The 24,434-nt window shown below is 45.3% G+C and overlaps 1 protein-coding gene across 3 annotated transcripts in view; it reads left to right on the forward strand.

Annotated features, from left to right (window-relative positions):
- GDPD2 (glycerophosphodiester phosphodiesterase domain containing 2) overlaps positions 1–24,434 on the forward strand; it is a 255,543-nt gene that overhangs the window by 103,710 nt on the left and 127,399 nt on the right. For all 3 annotated transcript variants that reach the window (XM_078640190.1, XM_078640188.1, XM_078640189.1), the window contains exon 2: positions 16,107–16,258. In XM_078640190.1, coding sequence (XP_078496316.1) covers positions 16,160–16,258 — 99 coding nt within the window. In that variant the 5' untranslated portion in view covers positions 16,107–16,159. The remainder of the gene's footprint in view (positions 1–16,106; positions 16,259–24,434) is intronic.

Here is a 24,434-nt window from a genome sequence, read left to right on the forward strand (position 1 = left end):
GCTAGTGAGAATCACAAAAAGTGGTTGTTGCTGCTGTGACCAAGAACTGCACTTTAAGATGGGTAATACTGCTGGGACCAGAGGTGACTTTTTAGGTCTCGGCTAAAGACGCGCGGAAGCGCGTCTCCGCCGAGATCTTATGTTAGGGAGTGTGCTCCCCAGGAGACAGTTTGGGGCGCGCGCATCCCTGGAGCCGATTTGAAACGGGAACGCGCGCTGTGGCCAGGCGCTGTCTCCTGGGAAGCGCAAGCACCACACACGCATGCGCATACACACACAAGCACTCATGCACGCACGCACATACATACATACATACAGAGACACACCCCCCTGACACATACGCGCGCACACACACAAGTGCACCGAGGCCCCCCTCCCCCCCTCCCCCCTCCCCCCTCCCCCGCCATCACCGTCACCGTCGCCGTCGCATACACACACGAGCATACACGCACACACACACACACACAAGTGCACCAAGCCCCCCCAGCCTTTTGAAACTTACCTGGGCAATGTCGGGGACTCTTCTCTCAGCACGCGGCGCCCAACCTCCTGCTAGCGCGGCCCCGGGTCTCCACACCGCTCACAGGAGCCCCGGGCCGCGAGACGCATCGACTCCGCCTGCCTCCTCTTCCGGTCTGGACGTGGCCCCGCCCCCGTCACAGGCGACCGTGCCTGACTTCCGGGGCGGCCTCCGTGTATTCCGTCCGTGGATTCTTTCCGTCTTCTGTTTTTCTTGTTCCTACGTCAGCAACAAAGTCACTCAAGAGAGGCACGGAGTGCATGTCTAGGTGAATACGTGCTCTTGTGCCTACGGGCCGGATGTACTTTATTTTTTATTTTTTACAGTTTTATATAGCGCGAACTTGAGCCAAAGGTTTCAGAGCGCTTTACATGAGCACCAGTTGCGTGACAGTCGGACACATTAACTTCTAGGCCGGGGACGGGGAGATGAAGTGATCTGCCCAGAATCACAGGATGCTTGAGTCTCCCATCAGCCTTGAGCCTGGGCCCCAGCTTCAAAGTCGTCTGTTCTAGCTGTTAAGCCACATCCTTTCCCCTCCGAATATCCTGTCACAAAAATTGCGGAGCACTATAGTTGGAGGCTATCACAGGGATGGTGGCCTGGTCGGAAAAGCAGAACACCATGTCTGTTATTGACTTGCAGTAGAGTAGACTTGTTTTACTGCAGTCTGATGTACTTAAAAGAAAGAGGACTGCGTTTAAAATGAAAAGTTTACTTTTTGTTTGTTTCTTTAGTAGTTTTGTGGACCACTGCCTACCCTTTAATAGTTTTTTATAGCCCCCCTCCCCTTGCTGCCTCCCTCACCTACTCTTAAAAAAGCTTTTGCACGTTATTATTATTTTATTTACTTACCTATCCAACTTGGAGCGCTAAATAAGACAAAAGGTGCCGGCATAATTTACAGGACCATGCGTGTGTGGTGCACATGCCTACAAAACCACGTTTCAGTTGCATCATAGGCTATTTTGTATTCCTTTTTTTTGCCATGCTGCACAGCATGGCCAAAACCATTCACAATCCAAGAAGTCCCAGAGTTAAGATCTAGTGGCGTGGCCGCCAATGCTTCTTTCATCTCGTTATAGATAGAGACATAGCCATTTCACTAGCGCGGTACATTTTATCTTCATAAACCTGCTTTTGAAGGTCAATTGCCATATTCTTTGTACTCTAAATTATAGACTGTGTATTTTGGAAGGAATGAAAACTGATAATCATTGTCTAATGCAGATTTTTACTTATAAAGCCACAAAACAATTTAAGAAGAAGAAGGAAACAGCTTGCAAATGAAAAATATTAAATTATACATGCTGTCATTTTTTTTCCTTAGGAGATCAGGCAGTTGATTCTGTTAGCGCTTGATATATTCATGTTATGTATTTGTTTCCATTATTTAGTTAAATATTATTTTCTCCTTTTACATTTCAAACAATGTTCTTAAAATTCAAGGTGATTTGAAGACCAATTACATTTTAAATCAAGCATTGGCAAACTCAATCGGTCTGGCCCTGGAAACTGGTGTGATTTTTTTAAAATCTTTAATTTTTATTGCAAGCATACATAACTTAAAAAGAACAACAAACAAGCATTTGCTATGCAATAGGTCTCGCATTTACGCAAGTTTAAGCTATTGGCATTGTAAATGACAATGCCTTTTATTTATGTTTTAAAAACGAAAACGTAAATAAAAGGCATTGTTATTTGCAATGTCTCGCATTTGCGAGAGTTTAACCTTTTGGCATTGTAATTGACAATGCCTTTTATTTACGTTTTAAAACCCAAAACATAAATAAAAGCCAGTGCCATTTACAATGCCACTGGCTCAAACTCTAACAACTGCGAGACCTATTGCATTGCAAATGCTTGTTATTTTAAGTGTTCCCTCGGCTGCCCTCATGTTACCTTGACCACCGACCCATCTCAGCCCATCTGTTCTACTTCACTACAAAATCCAGGAGTGGTTCTGACCTCTGGTGACTTACTTTACCTGCGCCCGTCTGAGCGGACGTCGGGCGGTGCCCCCGCTGCTGTATTCTACTGCTGCCCACCAGGATTGCGGACTTACCCTACAGCCGGTGCGTCTCCATCCAGAAGTGGGAGAGAAGAGAGATGCCTACAGCAGGTCCTTGCTGGTCGCTGAAAAAGCACTGAGGTCTGCTCTACGATGAGACCGAATCAAAGTGCTCTTATTAAGCTGAGCGCTAACATACTGAAAGGCGTAATTTGCACCTGAAACCTGCTGCATGCGTAATAAACACTCCTCGGGGTACCTGCATAGTCTTGAAAGAAGAAGGATTCTCAGGAAATTAAATGGGGTGCACAGAATCCAAGGAGCAGGAACCCAGAGACCAGCGAATTTGCCTTGTCTGTTATTAGTTCCTGTGTAGTATTGTGTTTTAAGTGTGTAGATTAAAGTGCTTTTTGATTTATTTTTTTATTTATTTATTTTTGTGTTTTATAGAGCGCGAACTTGAGCCGTTAGGGTATCAGAGCGCTTTACATAGTCAAAGAGTTGTACAAAAGGCATGGAATCGCAAGAGTATACCATAGATTGGGTGGGTGGGTGCTGAGTACAAGGGGGATGGACGGAACATAAAGTACAGTTAGCATTACAGTTGCTGAAGACAGGCCCCGGGTTTCTTGGTGGGGCGAAGGGTCGACGGAGGGAGGCAATAGTCTCTGTTGGGGTTGCAGGACAGGATTTAGACGAGGAATTTGCTCATGAGGAATGATTTGGCCTCCTTTTTGAAACGTGCAAGAGAGGGGATTTTTCTGATGGCGGGTTGGAGGGAGTTCCATATTCTTGGCGCAGCCCCAGCGAACGCCCTATTATACGTTCCCCCCCCCCCCCCCCCAAAAGCGAGCGGGCTGTATTAGGAGGTCTTTTCTTTTCTAAAGTAAAACATTGGGGTCAGTGATCAGTTAGTTCGCTGCTGAGTGAATGAGTTCAGAGTTTGCGACCCTACCAGAGAAGCCGTGGCCTGGTCGCCATCGCTACCACTGAGAGTCAATTGCTGATGGGTTTGTACTTGGCAGGTTGCAGAGGTATAGGAGGGCGAACCCTGGGGTATCAGATGCAACTGAGGCCCAGTAGCTCCTACTTGCCGTGTGTTCACTGAACAAGGTAGAGATAACGGAATAGTGTTTGTATAGTGCTTACTACCCACAGCGAGGTGCTGAAGCACATTACGGTGAGCAGTATGCTACTCTGGTACCCAAAGGTGGATTAGAAGAGGTAAATATAAATTATCAGGACTGGTGGGAGTGGTAGACGCGAGTCTGTTAGTTGGATGAATAGGATTAAGGATGGATAGAGGAGAGAAGAGTTTGGAAAGGGTTATTTGGGAGTTCATAGTAATAAAGAGGTCTAGGATAAGTTTGAAAGTGGAGGAAGGGGATATTTTGGAACACAAATAGGATGAGTCCTATAGTGGTGATTTGCTGAGGTGCGGGGAGATTAGTAAAAGAAAATTATTTCTGCAGTGGTAGGAAAATATATAAATATATAGCTACATAACCACAAATAAGAGGTATACATACATAGAGATTTTAACAGCTTTCAATTGTACTGGATGAAGTCCCATATGTATGTGCACGTATAAATATTTACAAACTCAGGCTTTCGCTTTTGCTGTGCATTAAGATTCATTTTTTCTTATTTATTATATATTTGTCCCCCTATATTTTAATAGTGAAGCACTTATAGCCACTATAACTATAATCGTATTTACACATTGTGACTGTTGTTTTTATGTCAAAGTAAACCCATAAGCATACAACCTTCAGCTTATGCTATTGATGTATCGATCTACTTATTTGGATATAATAATAGTTATACATATATGTATGCATGTAATAGATTTTATTAGTTTTTTTAAATATATTTATTTTCATTCCTCTAGTAAGTATAAAAATATATATACAGGGATAATACCCATATCTTTTGTTTGCATTTTGTCTATTAATTAGTATTGTTTTTGATATTTAACTATTTTGATGTATGTATTTATGATTTTTTAGTAATTAGCATATAGAATAGTTATAATTGACATATCCTTTCTGAATACTCATCTTTATATATTGTGCTATGAGTGATCATAATAGTCATACGCATGTTGTCACATACTTGTTATTTATGTAATGACCTAAATAAATGTAAGCATAAATGAGTGTATATATGTTAACCATAAGTAATAAATAAAGTAAAGTAAAGTCCACATTTGTAAAGCGCACAATCACCCGTAAGGGTCTCTAGGCGCTGGGGGCCGTCGGGAAGATTAAGCGAGCTATTGCCCAGAGTCACATGGTGCTGAGCTAACCTGCCGCCGGAGCCGGGGATCGAACCGTGGTCCCCAGATTCCAGCGTCAGTCGCCCTGGCCGCGGCGCCACACCTCTCCCACAAATACACTTGGCCATTTGTTAAGCATACATATCGGAGTATATATCTATTTTTATTCATATGCAATATGTGCATTTGTACAAATAGGTACATATATCTGAATACATATAATTAAGGTGTACATGTTTACAAACACACATATATGCACCATAAGTGTCTTGTGCGTACTATTGCTGTACATTTGTATTTTGAGTATGGTGGTCTTGTAAGGAAGAGCCAGCTCTTGAGTAACATTCTGAAGATAGTATGGTTATCTGTGAATCTTAGGTTTGGGGGCAATGAATTCCATAGTATGGCTGGTTGAACATAGAAAGAGGTTCCACCCATGGTTTTTAGGTCTCGTAGGCGTTAGCTGCGCGAAGCGCGGTCTCGCCAGAGACCCTATTGTCAGCGAGTCTTCGTTCCAGGAGAGGAGACAGGAGCTGGCCGTGCGCTCGGAATTGAGCGGGCCACGCGCACGTGATCGCGCGTTCCCTTGAGAAGCTTATGATTCCCTTCCAAAGCGTGCTTTTACAGGCAGAGGCAGTGAACTTTTAACCTTTTTTTTTTTCGTTCCCAGTTTTTCCCAGCTTTCAGTTACTTTAAGTTTCAGTTTTGTTCTTAGTGCTGTCCAGATGGCTCTCGCGCTCCATTGTGTAGGTGGCTTGTAAACGCAGCGTGTAGTTAAAAGCAAGTGGTGCCATGCTGTCGGTAGTAAATGTAAATATTCGTGAGTTTTGAGGGTGGTGTGATGTGGTAGTTTAGCACCATGTGAGGCTTTCACACCATGTGAGGGGATGCTATTTGTTTACATGGCGCCGCATGTCTGAGTTTGCTCACAAAAGAATAGCAGGGAGAAGCACATGGCGTCGTTTATCTATAACTTTGTTTCCCCTTTGCTGTGTTCAGTTAGACACGCTAACTTGGCGCTATGTGTTTTGGCTTTTTAAAATAGCCTTTTTTGTGACGCGTTTTGGAAGTGATGTGATGTCTCTATATACCACCATAGGAGCGGCTTCATAACGTGAGGATTCTGTAGTCTGTCAGTAAAGCATTTCGATACCTGCCATGACGTGTGCACAATTGTAGTACAATGTAATTTGCGGCTTTACAAGCAAGCACAACATGGCGCTGTGGCCCGCTAACCTGTAGTCAGTTAGCCACGATTCAGTTACGAAAAGCGGGCAAGACAGCAATGTAATAACAGGGAGCAGAAGCATAGCCAAGTAAATGGGGGAGGGTTGCCAAGTACGACAGGCACAAGCAAAATTACAAGTAACAATGCCATGGCGCTGTGTGTCTACACCTTGTTTCTTTGCTATCTTCAGTTAGGTTACCTAACTTGGGGCTATGTGTCTAGGCTTTGTAAAATGCCCTTTTCCGCTACGCCTTTTCTAGGTGCTATGATGTCTCTGTTTACCACCACACGAGCAGCTTCTTAACATGCTGCTTTGTTTAGGTTTTAGTTTTCTTCTAAGCAAGGAGCATTATCACGAGCACGATTCAGTTACGCCGGCTAACCTGGCACTATGTGTCTTGGCTTCACGATGTCACTTTGCTAACAAAAGTATGACAGACACACGCACATAGGGGGGGTCATTTTAATACCAGCCACGACGTAAGGATTCTAGTTTCTTTAGGTCTTAGTTAAATTGTTACTGCTGTGTAGATGGCTCTGTAAAGGAGGGGGGCCATTTTAATACCAGCCACGACGTGAGGACTTTGCTAACAAAAGTACGACCGAAGTAGGACAGGCACAAGCACATTGCGTCCTGTATCTATATCTTTTCCTCTTTGTTGTCTTCAGTTACGCCGGCTACCCTGGCACTATGTGTCTTGGCTCCACGATGTCACTTTGCTAACAAAAGCAGGCAAGACAGCAATGTAATAACAGGGAGCAGGCACAAGCACATGGCGTTGTGTATCTATAACTTTGTTTCCCCTTTGCTGTGTTCAGTTAGGCACGCTAACTTGGCGCTGTGTGTTTTGGCTTTTTAAAATAGCCTTTTTTGTGACGCGTTTTGTAGGTGATGTGATGTCTCTATTTACCACCATAGGAGCGGCTTCATAACGTGAGGATTCTGTAGTCTGTCAGTAAAGGATTCCGATACCTGCCATGACGTGTGCACAATTGTAGTACAATGTAAAAAAATAAATACAACTTCAAATGCAAATACCAATGTTTACATATTTAATTAACACAAAAAATGTATCCTTACCTCTAAATGCTCAATATAATAATGGTAGTAAAAATGTTTTAAAGTCTTGCTGCTACCTATTAGCAAAACAATAACTCACTATATATGCTTATCAATAACAACATGCAAAATATAACTATTACAAAATATTTGTTTTTTTGCAAAAAAAAATAAAAATTGCTACTCATCTTTGCTACTGAAAATAATGCTAACTAATTACAAAAATAACATGCCATAAACAATGCCAAAAGCTCTAACTTGAATGCTGCGAGATCTATTGCATTGTAAATGCTTGTTTGTCTTGTATGCTGGTGTTTTGAAGCGAGGTGCCAATCTGGAGGGGAGGTTCCTTCATATGTATTATGTGATTTTATTTCTGATTAAAAATGAGCCTGGTCCGTGTATTGATTTTTGGATGATACAAAGCAGCTTGAGCGTGTACCTTCTGGCAACTGGTAAGCAATGTAGGGCCCTCAAGGCAGGGGAGATGTGGGCTTGTGGCTTTATATGTAGGAATAGTCTGGCAGCAGAGTTTTAATTTCTTTGTTGTCTTTCCATAGTTGATAGAGGTGTTCCGTGTTAGAGGCCATTGGCGTAATCAACAGAGAAAGTAGCTTGGAACTTGTGTGGAAATCCTATGTGGGTGAAGATGCGTCGCAGGGTTTTCATAGTAATGAAGCTTGACCTTGCTATATGGGTGGGTTTCATTCTGGAAGCCCCGGCCTCCCAGAATATGCATGGCCATGTGGACGTATAACATGTTTTAGTGCTTGTATTTCGCACATAATGCATTAGTTTATACACCCATATATGACCGAGGACAGTGAAATATGTAATATTTCATAGCTACCTGTGAAATATGGATTTCATCATCATAATGATAGTCACCAAACCTCTCTGGAGAGCGTTAACGCTGTCAGGGCTGCTAGTACTATGTGGCACGAAGGACCAGATTATGTTCCAAGGTTATCTATATTATGCAGTGCACTTTCTCTGCCATTGTTTTCATTAATTTGAGTCAGGAACACCATTTGTTGGTGAAAAATGCTAATTTTGTGGCAGGTATGAGAAATCCATATATATGTGGTAAATGCTGTTGCCACAGAACTGCATAAATCCACTGACCTTCACCATTGCCCAAAATGTTATTCAAGCAAGGTACACAAGTCAGACAGGCTAACTCCAGCCAGTGCCCATTGTTAGTTGCACTTTGAAGAAAACAGCTGTTTACAAACTAACTAACCCCAAATAAACGTTTAATATACAAATACATAATGGGTACCATGTTTACTCTGGTCTGAGGTTACCATCTCGGGGTTGCAGTGACATTTTGGCCTTGTGGTTTATGGTGTCACCAGACTTGTTTGATGCCAATACTGGACCACAATGCACAGTTACCCGCTATGCATATATCTATATAGTGGTATAGATAGATATTCGGAATTAAAAGAATATGATAAAAATTAGGGGAGTAATAGAAAAAAGGGCCACTTTAGTCTTCTTTTCAATCTACGTAAACCTGACAAAGAAGAAACAGAATAGCCAGGCGAGGGGAAGCGGGAGAGGCAAAGAAGGGAAAAGAGAACCAGGGGGACATAAAAGCATAGAGAGATGGGTGGGAGGAGGAGAAAGGGCCACATTGCTCCAGCAGGTGGGGGGAGCAAGGAACGGTAGGGAGTGGAGATGAGGTGGGGAACTGAACTCAAGAATATCTAGGGGCGGGAGGAAGAGGTGACGAACAGGAAGAGAGGGGGGTTAAACTGGTCATCTCTCACCCCCTTTAAGAAATAAAGATAAAGAGTAAAATTAATGAGAAAGTCCAACCTAAAGTAATTGATTTTTCTCTTGGAAGGGCATTAACCGGGTTTGTTTCGTCAGTCTGGTGAATGCTAATCTAAGGAAAAAAATATCAAATTACGAAAGGATGGTTCTAACACATGTAGTCGGGTTGGCTTATTCACTAATAGACATACAACCAAGGAATTCTCACAATGAAATAATAGCTTGCGGTACAAAAAAAAGAAAACTGGGAGTATGGCCCCTTTGATGAAAAGACTGTATTAGCAGGGTTAAGGTGAATGCACAAAGAAGAGATATATGAAAGGAAATGACTCAAGATGAAGTTTGTGTTTCAAGTGGTGAACATTACGGGTATTGAAAGCAAAATATTACTCACCTGATACATTTGAAAAAGGACCAGTCTTTTCATTGCATCTTTAAGAAAGCATGTGTGTACCTATGGCTTTATATTGTGAACAAACACAGCTACAAATCGAACAATGTGTTATCACGACAGCGAAGAAAAACAAACCTGCAAGGACGAAAAATGAATCACGTTGTCTTTGTGTTGGGCTTAGGTATCCAAACAGTAAGCCCTTCCTAAACAAAACTGCCATTAACCAGCTATAAAAAATGGCATTGTGTCAGCAAAGTAAATATATCAAAGAACACTTGTTTACTTAGTCACACGCTACTGGACTTATAGCATTTGCAGAGCTACTTAATACCCTCATCGACAAACCCTAATGGGAATTCAAATGACAATGTACCCATCCGTGCAATGCCATGACCTCGATGAACAGACCGTTGAAACAACAGCAAACCACAAACACACCCATGAAGACCAGTGGCCGAAGGCGGCTGACCTAAAGGCCGTTCTCTTCTCTTATTATTCTTTTTGCTAAGCATTGATGACATAAGGTCTTAGAGACAGCTGAAGTTGGCAGGGCATCTTCCAACTGAATTGCACCTTTTGGGTTTCTTTGTGGTGAACTCGTGGTTTGTTTTTAGACCTGCTTCTCATGTTTGAAGTGCGCCTGTCCAGCTCACGCTCCTGGCACGAGCTGTGTGCACCAGTGTTGGAACACGGTGGTGGTTTAGACCTTAATAGCCTCAGTTAAGGAATATTCTCATTGGCTTGTTAAAACTGAAAGACCAGCGTGGGATTATATTTGGACCTTTTATAGACTATGTGCCTGGAGATGGAGTTTCCGTGTAAGATTATCTGAAGAAGATAAACTGGTTCCAAAGCCCAAGAAGACCCGCCCCCTACACTTTCTTTATATTTGCAACCGCTCACTCATTCTGGTTTATTCACAATATTGGCTGTATTTTTTATGCTTTCTTTGACTTCCACAGTGTATGCTTTGATATTGACTGTCCTGTTGCCCACTGTGCTAATATGAAGGCAGAGTGTCTTCCTCTACAGGCCCTGCAGGTCTAATAATGATCTGCTTCATTGACGTGGCTTAAAAGATGTCTTGTTCGGACCCGTCCAAGAGCAGAATAAGTTGGCGGTTAGGGATGCCACTGTTGTTCCCATGGCGGTCCCAACTTTCGTCCAGACTCAGCCATGTCTGTTAGTGCCAAACTTGGGAGGTGGAGAACAGCACACCACCCTTCACCCTTGCAGGTTTTACTCTGCCTTATAAAGAGCTTTTCTCATCTTTGGTTCTCACAGATAATTGCACAGAGACTGCTTTTTGAGTTTAAAATGCTTTTTTGAAATGATAAAACAATGTAAAACATCAATACAGAGTCTATGAAAGCAGGACATAATGATAATGTGGATTAGAGACAAAAGACAGTTACAGAATATCCTTATGAAATAAAACCGTACTTAATGGAAATGCATTTTTAGAAAAACATTTTTAAGAGAGAGGAGAAAGAGAAGGAAAAGATAAAAGAAGAAGAAAGGAAAGAAAGAGAAAGGAAGAAGGAACGAAAGAGGAAGGAAGAAGGAACGAAAGAGGAAGGAAGAGCACAGAGACTGCTTGAACGGAAGTCAGCGCTTGAGCCCGACCACGCCTACATAGTTCAACTACATGGAATGCTATAAATATACGTTGCTGTAAACATAGTATAGAAACAAACTCCGACCCGACTTCTCTGGCACTAAAGGGTTAAGTGACCTGTGTTCAGTCTCTTGTGGTTGCAGAGTCCACCCTTTCAGTTTGATTTGCCGTTTCACTTCCTGCCGTTGTAAATATCTCGTCCTCATTCCATCATTTTTTCGCTTGTCTGGGTCCAGACTGGGATAAGGTTATTCGGGATATAGAAGGAGCAGCTTACAAACTCTGTCCTTGCCACGTTCCCCACAAGGTCTTGTATCCTTTGACCTCAGAGAGGATGGCTAGCTAGATGCATACATGCTGCAGCTGAGATGTAGTGATGTGGGGGCGGGGAGGGGAGGGGTATAGAGACTGGGCTGCGTTATTCATAAGGAGGTGGTGGTTGGTGTTCAGGGGCAGAAGGGCAGTCATGGGTTACTGAACTCCTGTTGCATCTGTTCACTGCTAGTGCTTTACTTTACAGCAGAAAAGTACTTTTAATAAAAGAAAACTGTACTACACATAAAACTAAACTACACAGTGATAACACAATATTTCCACAACCTTCTGGGCCAGAGTTATGACCGCAAACAATGATATAGCACCCACGCGCTAAGCACTATAAACCCATTAACAGTGGGATATACAGACTGTATTACTCATGGATACTCTTTAAAACGGGTTTGTATCTAGTGAGCCGAAGCCCAGCTCCAGCCGTCAGACGGGTCCTTCCCTTCCCACGGCCGTCCGTCACAGGGCATTCTCAAGCCCAGACACCGTCCCTGTCCCTGGCAGGGAGAACGACATTCCACCCCCCGCCTGCATCTCCTGTCGCTCAAACACCCATGAAACTCAGTTTTGTTAACACCCGTCCCTCATGAGAAACTGCTTTATTGAATTAAAAATCAAAGTTTATGGTCTTTTTTTTTTTTACCATGTTCTTCAAAAAAAAAATCTGAAAAATATATTTAAACGGACTTAACATAAAAAATTAGGCTCATTTTAAAGCTTCCTTTGCTGTTTAAAAATGACGAGAGCTGGGGTTCAGGGTGTCTCGAAAGGTCATGACCTCATCCGGAGGACACTGCACATGGCGAGCACGGTGGATTCGGGGCCCTGCAGAGACTGTTGGCTGACGTGACATCACTGAGTACTTGTTGCGTCATCCATGGCATCACGAGTGCAGGGGTGCGCATCAAGAAAGGTCAGTGGTTGCGTCATTGAAGGAATGAAAGTGGGGTCACGCGCAGTGCACGGCGGGGACACAAGTTCTAGTTAGCTCTCTTAACATTAGTGAATTTCTGTGTTTATTTTAATTCAAAACTATAACGACACTTTAACCTTTGTTTTTTCAGTGAAGACAGATGGATAGATAGAGAGAGAGATAGGTGGATAGATAGATAGATAGATAGATAGATAGGTAAATAGGTGGAAAGATAGGTGGATAGATAGACAGGTTGATAAACATGTGGATAGATAAACAGGTAGATAGATATATGGATGGATGGATAGGTGCATAGATAGGTGGATAAATAGGTGGATAGATACAGATAGATGGATGGATGGATAGTTTGATTTGTAGCATGTTTTCTGATTTTCCAGTATATACACCTTTAGAGAATGTTTGATCTTTTGGGTCAGGCTTTGCCAGGTGCCTTCGAGCCGTAGGTGTTTTACTTCGAAAAACAGCCTAAAAAAGAGGTTGTGTTGATTTATCTTGATAAAGGTGTTTTGGAAGGTGCTCCTCCCCCAGGTATCTCCCATCAATAAATTGTAAACATCCCCACAGCATCTAAATGTGAATAAACGCCGTGTAAATAAACAGACATGAAGGGGTGATGTTCTCTGACCCGCCCTCCTTCTCTCTGCACGTAGTGTATTCCTTCTACTCGTATATGATCCGCTCTTAAATGGTTCATGTTTTTACCCGTACCTCGATTTATTTCAATATATAATTGCACTTAATGCAGGCCTCTAGTTTTATTTCAAAATGCTTCCAAAGTTTGGGAGCATTAGAAAACTGGGGCTGAGGTATATTACACGATGTGGCCAGTGTCAACCGGTGGGGGTGGGTGGGGGGATTGGTGGTGAGGGGGTCGGGGTAATGGAAGATCCAGACTTAAAATTTGAGTTTTCTAGTTTCGCAGCCACTCTTCTACATACATATATGTACACACACACTCCTTTTTTGTGCTTAATTTGGAAAAATATAAGTGCCAGGGCCCCCATTAGGGGGCCATTGGAGCTCGCACCACACATTGTCGCTGCCAGCGCTGCCAGTGACCACCCCAACACAGCTTCTAGCCACCACACCCCTACTATTGTGACAGTTCAGGCGATTCCAGGCCCCCAAAGCTATAAGAATGGCTTGGGCGGCAGGTATTGGCCATTTACAAAAATATATTGGATTAATAAACAACTGTTGTTTTGCTCATCTCTAATTAGACGAACAGCGCCACTATGTGGCAGACTGTCATGAGTGCCGGTGTTTACAATTAAGTGCCAATGCCAAAAACTGGGAACCACTGCCTCAAATTAAGCACTGGACTTGTTTCTGTCCTAAACTAGTCTTGTTTCAGTTTTAAAAACTATATCAACCCTGATTTCTTGGTCATTTGTTCAACACACACCCTATAAGCAAATCTTTGTATCGTAGCCCTTATATATGCCTTTCGATCACACATAGGGCTCTGATGTGTTACTGAACACCTGCCAGTGTTCTAGGCCCCACCAGTTTAGTGTGCTTGGGGTTTAACAGCAGTTGGAGTAGCCCCAGATATGAGGAGAGTGATGCATCATTCATCACCCGTTAGTTCTCCTAGCATTTACCCATTTGTTGAAGCGTTGCAGCTGGGCTGCCAGATAATGTCTCAATCTGGGGCTGCTAAGCCGCCCTCAGTAATGGGGCGCTGAAGTTTGGACAGCACCACCCGGCGCCTGCCCGGGCCCCGTATCAATTCAATTAGCAGAGTATCAATTTCCCGGACTTTACTCTTGGGGATAATCAGTGGCAACAGAGAAATCTTGGTAGGACTACCATTTTAGCAATGTAAAATCCGTATTTGTAAAGCGCGAACTACTCACCCTTACAGGTCTCAAGGCGCTGGGGGCTATCGTGGAATTTAAGTGAGCTATTGCCCAGAGTCACATGGTGCTGAGCTGAGCTGTCGTTGTTTTGCAATTTCTGTTCTCAACATAGCGAGAATTTGCTGCAGATAAAAAATCCTGGAAGGAAGTTGTACACAGTTTCACCAAATTTTAGGTATTCTTTTCAGGTCGTTCCTCTGTGGCTGGTAGTATTTGTAAAAGGTCTAACTCCCCCCACTTCTCAAGCAAAAGTGGAGGAGTGCGATGCACAGTATTAAAACCTGACCTGAGATCCTCCCTGTCGCGCTCCATTGGATCACGCGGGGATAATCAGGGCAGATCAAGTGGTCCTCCCTGTACCAAGATCAGAAAGGTGCGGGTGGTCAGTTTCTTCCCATGGACTGAGTTGCTGTGATCATGCTGGGCAGAGTCGCTCAGTAGCTCTATTTGGTTTATAACAACAAGGTTAACCCCGTAGTAAGACCTGGGGTGCAATATATTGTTTAAGAGAAACAGTGGTCAGGGAGGCCTAGCCGGTCCTCTAGCAGCCTTGGCTGAAAATAATTAAGGAAGGAATTAAATCAATATACACATATTACTTCTAGGGGTCCAGAGAGGATGCAGTTATTTGGAATGCACGGACACAAGGAGCAATTTAAGTATAGCAGCAAATGTATTAGCTCCATAAATTTGCTATGTCATGTATTGGCTTTATGACCTATTGTGCTCACAGAGGTGATAAAAAGAGGGTGTGGTGAAAGTGTATAAGTCACATATTAAAAAGAATATCGCATTGTACAACAAAATAATTTGTCAAAACTCCACAAATGAATGAACTAGGTAATAGTTTTTTGTTGGGACAGTCGACAGCGTTTTGATCGCCGGTTAGCGAGATCATCTTCAGGACAAGGGCCTGTGAGCACTTACTATCCCGTAAGTGGAGGCACAACCTAATCCGGGTATTCAGAATTTGAGCAGGTCATATTGGGTGGGTTGGGTTAGGTCGGGGCATATAACCCCCTCCTGGGCCCACCCATCATGATAGACCGTCCCAGGGAGCCATCTGCTCTGACCATCCAAGAGGCGCACTGTTGTGTCTGAACTTTGCTCTGATGACAAAGATGTCTGTCTAAGTTAAATTCCTCCCTGGGCTGTTTTGGTTCAGTAATTGCAGAGTACAACAAAGCTTCCTCGATTTCATTGTCACTGCCCTCAGCGCCGGGCACTCAGCAGTCGCCCATCTACTTAAAGGCTAACACCTTAAATGTCCTAACATCTAAAGTATGCCATTTAAGACATCTAGGCACCTTCAACACCTCCCCCTACCTCCTTTTAGATCGCGGTACGTTACATCGCGGTTATTACAACGCAAGTCGCTAGAAGCGCTGTACTTAGGAATAGTATGATTTACTATTCTAACTCCAATGTGTGTAACAGTAGGGAAGGTGTTGGAATAGTAAACCACACTATTTCTCATCCAGCACAAGTCGTAATGACTCTCGTTGTAATGACCGCAATGTAAATGTATCGCGGTGTAAGACCACGTTGTAAAGGTCGTTCGTCCCTAGCATGCACTATTTCATGTGTGTATTGAAGATCTAAAGGGGGATGTTGTCTTCATCCATTTCTTTAAGAGAGTGAAACAGTCAAGTTATTCCGGCATGAGACGCGCCTATGGAAACTGAAGAGTCTCGATTGACCCTTCTAAGGTAATGAACAACATGAAGTTGACTCTATTGAGATGAGAAGATATTACTTATTCAGTATCGGCTGGTGCCACCATGATGGGTCTGTAGATAAATCACCAATTTTGGTACATTAATTTATTGATCTTACCTTTTACTATATATGCAACAGCAAATATTGTACAGATATAGATTGAGCTGAAGGCTTAAGTAGTGTGTGCGGTGTTGAGACGGTATCCACATGGGCAGGCGAGGAGGGGCTGATGGCCCTTGTATTCAATAAATATCTCTCAATGTTCTCTCTATCTAAATATCTCTCTATTCATACTCTAACATTGCTCTGGTCTTGGCTGATTTGCTGCGAGGTGCAGAAGTCCTCTCAACTTTAATGTTTTCTTTCTCAACAGGGATCCTCTGAAGTCTTTTCAAAGCGCTGCGGTCGGAGCACCAAGGTTACACCATGGTTAGCTGCGGGTGCCGTCAGCTCTGCATCACCTGCTTCCGCGGCTTCCACAACTGCCAATGGAAGGACAGCAAGGAGAAGCAGAAAACCAACAAGGTAGGAGTGTGGGCTCCATCCTGAGAGGACTCCTGTATCTGTTGTATGCAACGGGTTACTTGTATTACCCAACACCCTGAACTAACTGTCTCCATGAGTTTCTCCCTAAGGATATGATGGGAGCGCGTAGGAGGAGAACGTTCAGTCCCTTCTTGGAGGTCCTGTGGGGGTCGTGTGTAGGAGGAGAACTTTCAGTCCCTTCCTGGAGGCCCTGTGGGGGTCGTGTGTAGGAGGAGAACTTTCAGTCCCTTCCTGGAGGCCCTGTGGGGGTCACACATGGGGGGCAGGGGGGAGGGAGGGAGGGAGAGAGGGAGGAGAGGAGAGCACGTTCAGTCCCTTCCTGGAGGTTCCGTGGGGGTCACGTGTAGTGGGTGCAGGGGGGGGGGGGAGAGAACGTTTAATCCCTTCCTGGAGGTCCTATGGGGTTACGCACAGTGGGTAGAACGTTCAGTCCCTTCCTAGAGGTCCCGCGTAGGGGGGGTTAGAATGTTCAATCCCTTCCTGGAGGTCCCGTGGGGGGGGGATAGAATGTTCAGTCCCTTCCTGGAGGTCCCGTGGGGGTCGCACGTAGGAGGAGAACGTTCAATCCCTTCCTGGAGGTCCCGTGGGGGTCGCACGTAGGAGGAGAACGTTCAATCCCTTCCTGGAGGTCCCGTGGGGGTCGTCTCACAGCTGAAGGCACCTGGAGTCCACTTCAGTCTAAGTCCTGGAAATTGAAAGTGACAAGACTTTGTTTCATTGGTTAGGCTTGTTGTCTGAGCACTAGCGGTGCTGTCAGATCTTGGCAGAGTCCTCATTAGTTCCGGAGGCCTCAGAAGTTGATCAGGCTGTAGCTGACTACCCAAGCACATTAAACTCTGCACTTGACGGAGTTGCTCCTCCCAAAACCTGTGCACAAATCGCGTATCGAACCCATGCTCTCTGGTATACCACCGAACTGTGTAAAGAAAAATCCTCCAGCAAAAAACTTGAAAGACTGTGGCGCAAGACGAACAATCTTAGTGATATGGAAGCCTAAAGAACTGCTCTCATGATGTACCATAGAAATATATTAAAACTGCTTGAAAAATTCATATTACAAGTCAAATTGGCAAAGTTGGCAACTCTTCTAAAGTACTTTTTAAAGTTCTGAATGATTGTATTAATCCTAGCGCGTGCTTCCAAACAATTCTGGATTTGCAAGAATGATGTGACTTGTTCGTGGTAAAGCAGAGGGTCTCGAAGGAGAAGTGTGAATTCAAGGGAAGGGACCTCCCTGTAGGGGTCTGCACTGCCCTTCCAAGCTGCCAGTTTGGTGGGATTCTTATTGAAGATTTCAAGATGGGCAGGTTGGCGGCTGGGGTAGAACATGGGTGAGTGGTCCAACGGGAAGTTCATTGCGCCTCCCTCTACTAACAGTTTATCTTCTTGGGGATGAATAGAATCTGACTTTGCAGAAGTTGAAGATAGTTTTAGGAGGAGCCGAATACAGATCCAATCTGGGGGTTCCAGAGGTTTGACATGTTGTGATGGCTTGTCCCAGGGTGGGGGGGGGGTTGGGTGAATATAGTGCATGGACTGGTACTTTGGTTCAAGCTTGGCATCAGTGGCTTTCATCAGCAGACTTGTAGATTCAGGAACCTTGTGACCATCCGTGGTGCTTTTGAGAAGCGCCCGTGATCCAGAGCTTGCATTTGGATTGGATTGGAGTCTCATCGCATGTCTGAGTTGTTGGCACTATAATGGCGGCTAAGTCTCTGATTACAGATGATACAGGTCAGTGAGCAGATGTGGATGGCAAAGAGTGCTCGAGTACCAGTGGCATCCACCAGTGACCCGGCAGGAATCCCATTGGAAGGACCACCTTTGAGCAGTTGGCCAGAAGGATGGTAGCGAAGACTGCGCTGACGTCCAGATGTGTTGAGCGGCACTCATTCATGTGCTAGCTTCTTAACTAATGTCCCTGATTTTCTGATCTGTGCTTTTAGTTCCATATTCATAGTGAAAATGTGGATTGAAGTGGATCATGGTGATTGTCGGTGCTAATGAGTGTTTATAGTTTGGCACGTACAGGGTTTCGGGGATTTCTGAATTAAAATTTTACATCTGGTTGCCAGATGACTCAATGAGCAACATGCTGCATTGATCCTCCCCATAGCTTTTATTTATCAACCAAATGCATTCTGGTAGTTGTAGTTCTGACTCCCATCAATGGACCAACCCATTAGACTGAGCAGAAGAGAATGGCAGTAAATCAAAGGCCAATGCTGGAGTTTTCTGTCCTTGGGACATGGAGGCGTCAAATAATCTTATATTTAACCAGAACTCTTCCTTTCTTTATCTTTACTTGATACATCTTGTTTCCAGTAACCCCGTTTGGCCTCAGCTGGTTTGTTATTGATACCAATGCTCAGGTGCCGTCTGTTGCACGGCCGGAGTACTGGGGTGATGGTAGGTTGGTGGAAGGTGTGTTGCTTGAGTGATATCTAGAGAGCTGTGTCAGACTCCGGAGACAGTGGGTGCTGCACTCCGTGGGTGCTGTGGTTGCAGTAGGCAGCCTCACCGTCTTTTTTTTGTTTGATCTGTTTATTGAAGTTTTTGTTGTTTTATACATGAATATAGAAACCATATACTGTCACAAGAAAATGACATACAGAGCCAATAGGGAAACAGCAAGTTTAGGGCCTAAGTCAACAGCAAGACTACAGCAGCGAGCAGAAACAAAACTGTTGGAGGCAAATGGCATATCCCATCAATCATATCAGTCAGTCAGTCAAATTCACTTTATTCGGTTAATTAAAAGCATAAAAGCATACTAAAAATATATAGGTACACAATAAAAAGTATTTCCTTGATATTACAGTGTCAAATACATCACAGAATATTGAAGACAGAATTTAATTAATCAAATTGCACATGATGAGAAAATAAAAATAAAAATTTCATGCAATATCCAACAGGGGTACTAATTTTCCTTTCGACCTTAGTCTAACAGCTGCGGTTAAACAACTAGCTATATTAAAAGTTTCCCTGACATTGTTAAGCATTCGTAAATACATAAGAGCTGGTCTGGCCTGAATAAACCCTTCGTCTTTTAACCCCTTCGGGGCTGATGACGAGCTGAGCTCGTCATGGGCGTAACCTGCCCTACGCTGATGACGAGCTGAGCTCGTCACGTAACGCGTGGTTTTTAAAATCGCAGCGCGCAGCGGGAACACCGCTAGCGCGCATGCGGTTAAAATAGGTAATATTAATCAATCATATAACCTCCTCCCTCCATCGTTGATGCAGTTTAGTCACGTTATGGTGATGATAGTACCAACTATACAATATTAATCAAGTACATAGGTCTGTTTCTTATGGCTTCGCTCCGCCATATCATAGCAATTTGTTTATGGAGTCAAACAGTTTTTTTTAACACAAGCAACATCTAACACTGGAAAGACAAATGTTGGCAAGGTGGGCGTGAGGAGGACCAAGAGCCGCACGGAGGCAAGAAAGGCGACTATCAAATACGTGCACATCCTGATGACTAGGAGATGTATCCAGTTGATATGAGGTATAGGGGACTCTGTATACTCAGCAATACAAATACTTGGACCATTGGTCTGTTCCAGTGCAATACTCTAGTTGTTCGGTGAAGGCACATCTGATAAGTCATCCGTCATCATCAACCATTGTTACCCACATAGCATAGTATTCCATGCAGTGGAGATCGCTTTGCCACAATAAAACGGAGAGCTAGAAACTGGGTGGACGTTTTATGTTTTTTATGTCGTGAGAAGACGCCAGTGATGCATGTCTCCCATGAGCGTGGCACCTCCCTGCCCGTGCAAGTGACTAATGCCTCAAGCACCTCCTCCCAATAGGTACGTAAAGGGGGGGAAGGACCACAGCATGTGTAAGAGATCGACATTTGCCAACTTGCAACGTGGGCAGCATGTAGCGTGTCGATGAAAGTATCGGTTGATTTTATCTGGGGTGAGATAAGCCCTGTGAATGATAAAATTGAATTAACCTAAAACAAGCGTTCCAGGGGACCTGTTTTGGACTTTCCAAGACCATAGGCCATTCTTTTTCTGAGTAGGGCCTCTCCCGGTCTGTCTCCGACTTAATTCTCAACTGCGCGAGATCTATTAGAGTATGCTCCGCGAACCACTTCACCAAGTGTTGACCCATACCCATAATGTTTATATATTTCTCTTGGAGATTCATCGGAGGTTCCTGTGTAATATCTCCCCACCATCGCAACTCGGCCATCCAGGAGGCATGATTCAAAAACTGCCCCGGGGGAATTCCATCCTCTGTTGAGATAGCTAGAAATGGACGCAGTGTACCATCTCCGTATAAGTCCCCCAGAGTGGTTATACCAGCTCCCACCCAATCAGTAAGGTCCGTACTTTGACCGCATCTTCGCACAGTTGGCATCCCCAGCAAAGGCACAGCGGTGTGTATGGAGTGACCTGTCTAGTAAGACACAGCGCCCGGCGAAAACACTTCCGCGCTATCAAGGCAAGCAAGGGGAGGGGTTCGTTCGATCTATTACAAGAATGGAAAAAGGAAATAATCTTGCCCAGGGTGTACGGTGGTTCGCGTCCAGCTGAGTCTGACAAATGTAACTCCTCTACCCATGGGATTTGAGATGCCAAAATATAATGTTCAAAATTGGGCCGCGCCAATCCCCTCTCGACGAGGTAGGTACAGTTTCGCCAGTGCTAACCTGCACCGCGAGTTGTTTCAGATGAAATCTCAGACAATACTCTATAGGGAGAAGAAGGAGGTCACTGGTGTGTCCTCCGTTCTATTAGTATAGAATCAGATAAGAAAGTCCACAGGCGCATCCGCACTGTAGGAGCCCCATACAACAGTCCAATAAGGCTTAAGATGTAAGGCCCAAATTCAAAACGACGGAGCACAGCGAACATGAAAGCCCACTCCACCGTATCAAAAGCCTCCTCTAAATCTAACACAACACAGCCGGCCATTGGCCAGCCCGTGGTAGTACAGCGCATTATTCTGAAAAGCAGTCGTATATTGAGCGACGTGTTATTGTCTGGCACAAAACCATTTTGATCATGGTGAACCATTTGAGGGATCAACGGCACCAATCTACCTGCCAGGACACCTCCTAAAATCTTATAGTCTCTGTTCAGGAGTGCTAGGGGTCGATAAGCCCTGTTAAAGTGGGGTCCCGTTCCTGCTTGGGGAGCGCAATCCGCGTAGCTTCTATCATTGAGGCAGGAAGGGCAAGGGTCTCGAGTGCCTCCATACATACCTTGAGTAACTGCGGGCTCAGGGAGTCCGCATATGACTTATAACATTCATGAGGAAAACCGTCGGGGCCAAGAACTTTCCCAGACGGTAAAGCCCTCACTGTGTCCCAAACTTCATCCAGCGTAAGCGGGGCATCTAACTCCATCCGCTGCTCTCGCGATAAGGCTGGGATCTGAAGTTCCTCCAAGAACTGCTGTATCGACCCTTCCGGGGCCTGTTGGCCAGCTTTATACAACCGCTTGAAATGCGCGGACAGTTCCCCATGGATTTCTAGCTGTGAATGCAATAATTCTCCACTCGAAGAGCGGAGAGTCATAATCGGACCCCCTGGCTGCTCTTGTTTAATAAGCCAGGCAAGAAGGGGTCCTGAACGAACTTCTTTAGCGTGCACTGCCGCAGAGTGCACTGCAAAGTTAAGGCGGCGCTGTCAGTCCAGTAGCTCCGTATGTTTTTTGCGCATTTCTGGCAAATCAACCAGTCCGTCAGTCTCTGTCACCGCCTCAGATTCCAGCGACAACAAACGTCTTTCTATATCAAGCAGGTCCGATGTCACCTGTTGTCGCAATCCATCACCTAACCCCAAACACATCCCTCTCAGGGTGACTTTCATGGCCGCCCACTCTACCAATTCAGAAGAGGCAGTCCCCGCATTGAGCGGGAAGTATTCCCCTATAGCCTCTCCAATCTTCTCCCGAAACGTTAAGTCCTCGAGCATTGCCATTTGTAGCCTCCACGCAGGGATTCCGGGGATCCCACCCTCCCAGGCCAGCTCGACAAAGTGAGGATTATGATCAGAGTGAGTACGCCCTCAATATTCCGATTTCAAAACATAAGACAGGGGGACCCAAAGAACGTGTCCAGTCGAACATGTAGGTTATAAGGTGCTGAGAAAAAAAGAATACACCCTTTCCTCCGGGTGGTCAGGTCTCCAAATGTCAACCAGAGTCCACCCCGTGCCTAACCCTTTAGCTCTCCAGCATTGGACGTAGCAGCCGTGCCCGTTAGAGGAGGAAAGAATCTGTCAGTCCCCACATCTAGGACACTGTTAAAGTCCCCCTCCCCCCAACAACCACGGAATCTCGCACCACCTTCCCAAAGCTAAGGACATCTGGTCAAAGAACTGGCCCTGATCCACATTCGGTGCATACACACCATCCAACTGTATGTTATGTCCATTCAATTTACTCCTCGCCGCAGCCTCACCGGCTTGGTTACATTGGTTTTATTGAGGCTGCCCAGTTGTTGCATTCTGGTGGCTGTGATGATTGCTTGGCTGTTCTACGTTTTAAGTGCTGTGGTGATTAGGCTGCATAAGTGTTCTGGGGTATGATCAGTAGTTTTTGGAAAACCTGGCTGCTCTTTTGATGGTAGCCTGTTGCACACCACCATGATGTGATAGGTTGTTACAGATTGGGGTGCTTTGATACTGCCTGGCACCCCGCTCCACACTCTGGATGCTATCTTGAAGACCAGTAGGTGTTGCACTAACCAGCTGCTGTGTTGATGGTTGGCTGCCTTACAGTTTGGGTAATTTTTGGTGATGACCCGCTGTTGCACATTACTGTGGTAGTCACTGGGTTGTTCTACAGCGTATGTGCTTGCTGTCATTTTTCCGTTTGTGGTAAGAGTAGGTAGATATTGTTCATTCTGGGTGCTCTGGTGGCGCTTGAATGATTGTTGAGCACTCTGGTTGGGCTGATGGTGGCCAGATGGTATAACCACCTGGGAGTGATGATATTAAAGCTTTATTCATGGTTCTATATTTGTCCACGAGGGATCACAAGTGTGGCCATCATGGAGTTAGCATTCTGCCGGCCGGGAGAGGGTGGTCTTTTCACTAGGTTTTGTCTTTTGGCTTCGGTAGCATTGAGGTGAACTGGGCTCTCGCTTCTGCTAGCAGAGACCGGTGGAAGTAGAGTTGAACAGGTATGTCTGCTCGCCCAGAGCAACCCATTGGAATGTTCTCTGCAGTTTGGTGTGGAGCCAGGAGGCAGCCGAGCCGGTCTTTCCTGAGGTGATAGAACGCAATGAGCTCATTGGATGTATACCTGTTCTACAGGTAAGCTTGCGATATTGGATGATGGGAGGGTGCTGTACCGCCATGCGGTGAGGAGCCTACTGTTGGAGCGCCTCTGTTCACTGGGGCTTATTGCTGCTTTGGGGGCTCGCAGGTGACTAGGGGTTGCACTGCTGGGGTCTCGTCTCTGCTCTGAGGCTTCGGTGGAGCTGCTGCGGCTCAGAGAAGCACACAAGATGGCAGCTGCTGCGTAGCGGAAGACCACGCCCGCTCTTCATGCAGCTCCCGGCAGGCTTCAGCGGATCCCTTGACCCTTGGGGGTGCGACTGCCGACACACAGCACCTCCCCCCTTGACTATTCTGCCTATTCCTCACAGCCCCCACGACGTCTATGGCTCTGCTCTCATCTAGGATGCCCTGTCGGCCGCAATGGACAGCTGGAAAGGATCCTACAGTCTTGAGGGGCACCACGCCCCACAGGCAGGCTCTCGATTGACCTTCTGGGAACTATGGATGCTGCTGCCGCCACGTACCTATAGACTGTTTGGGCCATCCCTCGCTTGACACTACGATCACTACTGCACTGGATGGGCCGGCTCCGCTGAGTGGCCTGGGGGATTCTACTGGTCAGTACGGGCGCCATTGCACCACCCAGGGAGAAGACCCCGGACCCCACCAGACAGCTATTTTGCCCATTCCTGTTGCCTCTGCTTCAGAGGCTGCACACAACGGGGGTTGACTCTATGGAGTGCCGCCGCTGCCCTTGTTGTTTGGAGACTACAGGTAAATATGAGCCGCGTAAGGTGGCTGGAGGTGGAACTGGAGGTGCCACTGAGGGGAGTGTCAACACCGTTGACCTCACTCTACCATTCCAACAGCTTAGGACCTGGGACCCCTCACAAATCG

This window comes from Lissotriton helveticus, chromosome 4_2, assembly GCF_964261635.1.
Source record: "Lissotriton helveticus chromosome 4_2, aLisHel1.1, whole genome shotgun sequence".
Taxonomy (NCBI): Eukaryota; Metazoa; Chordata; class Amphibia; order Caudata; family Salamandridae; genus Lissotriton; species Lissotriton helveticus.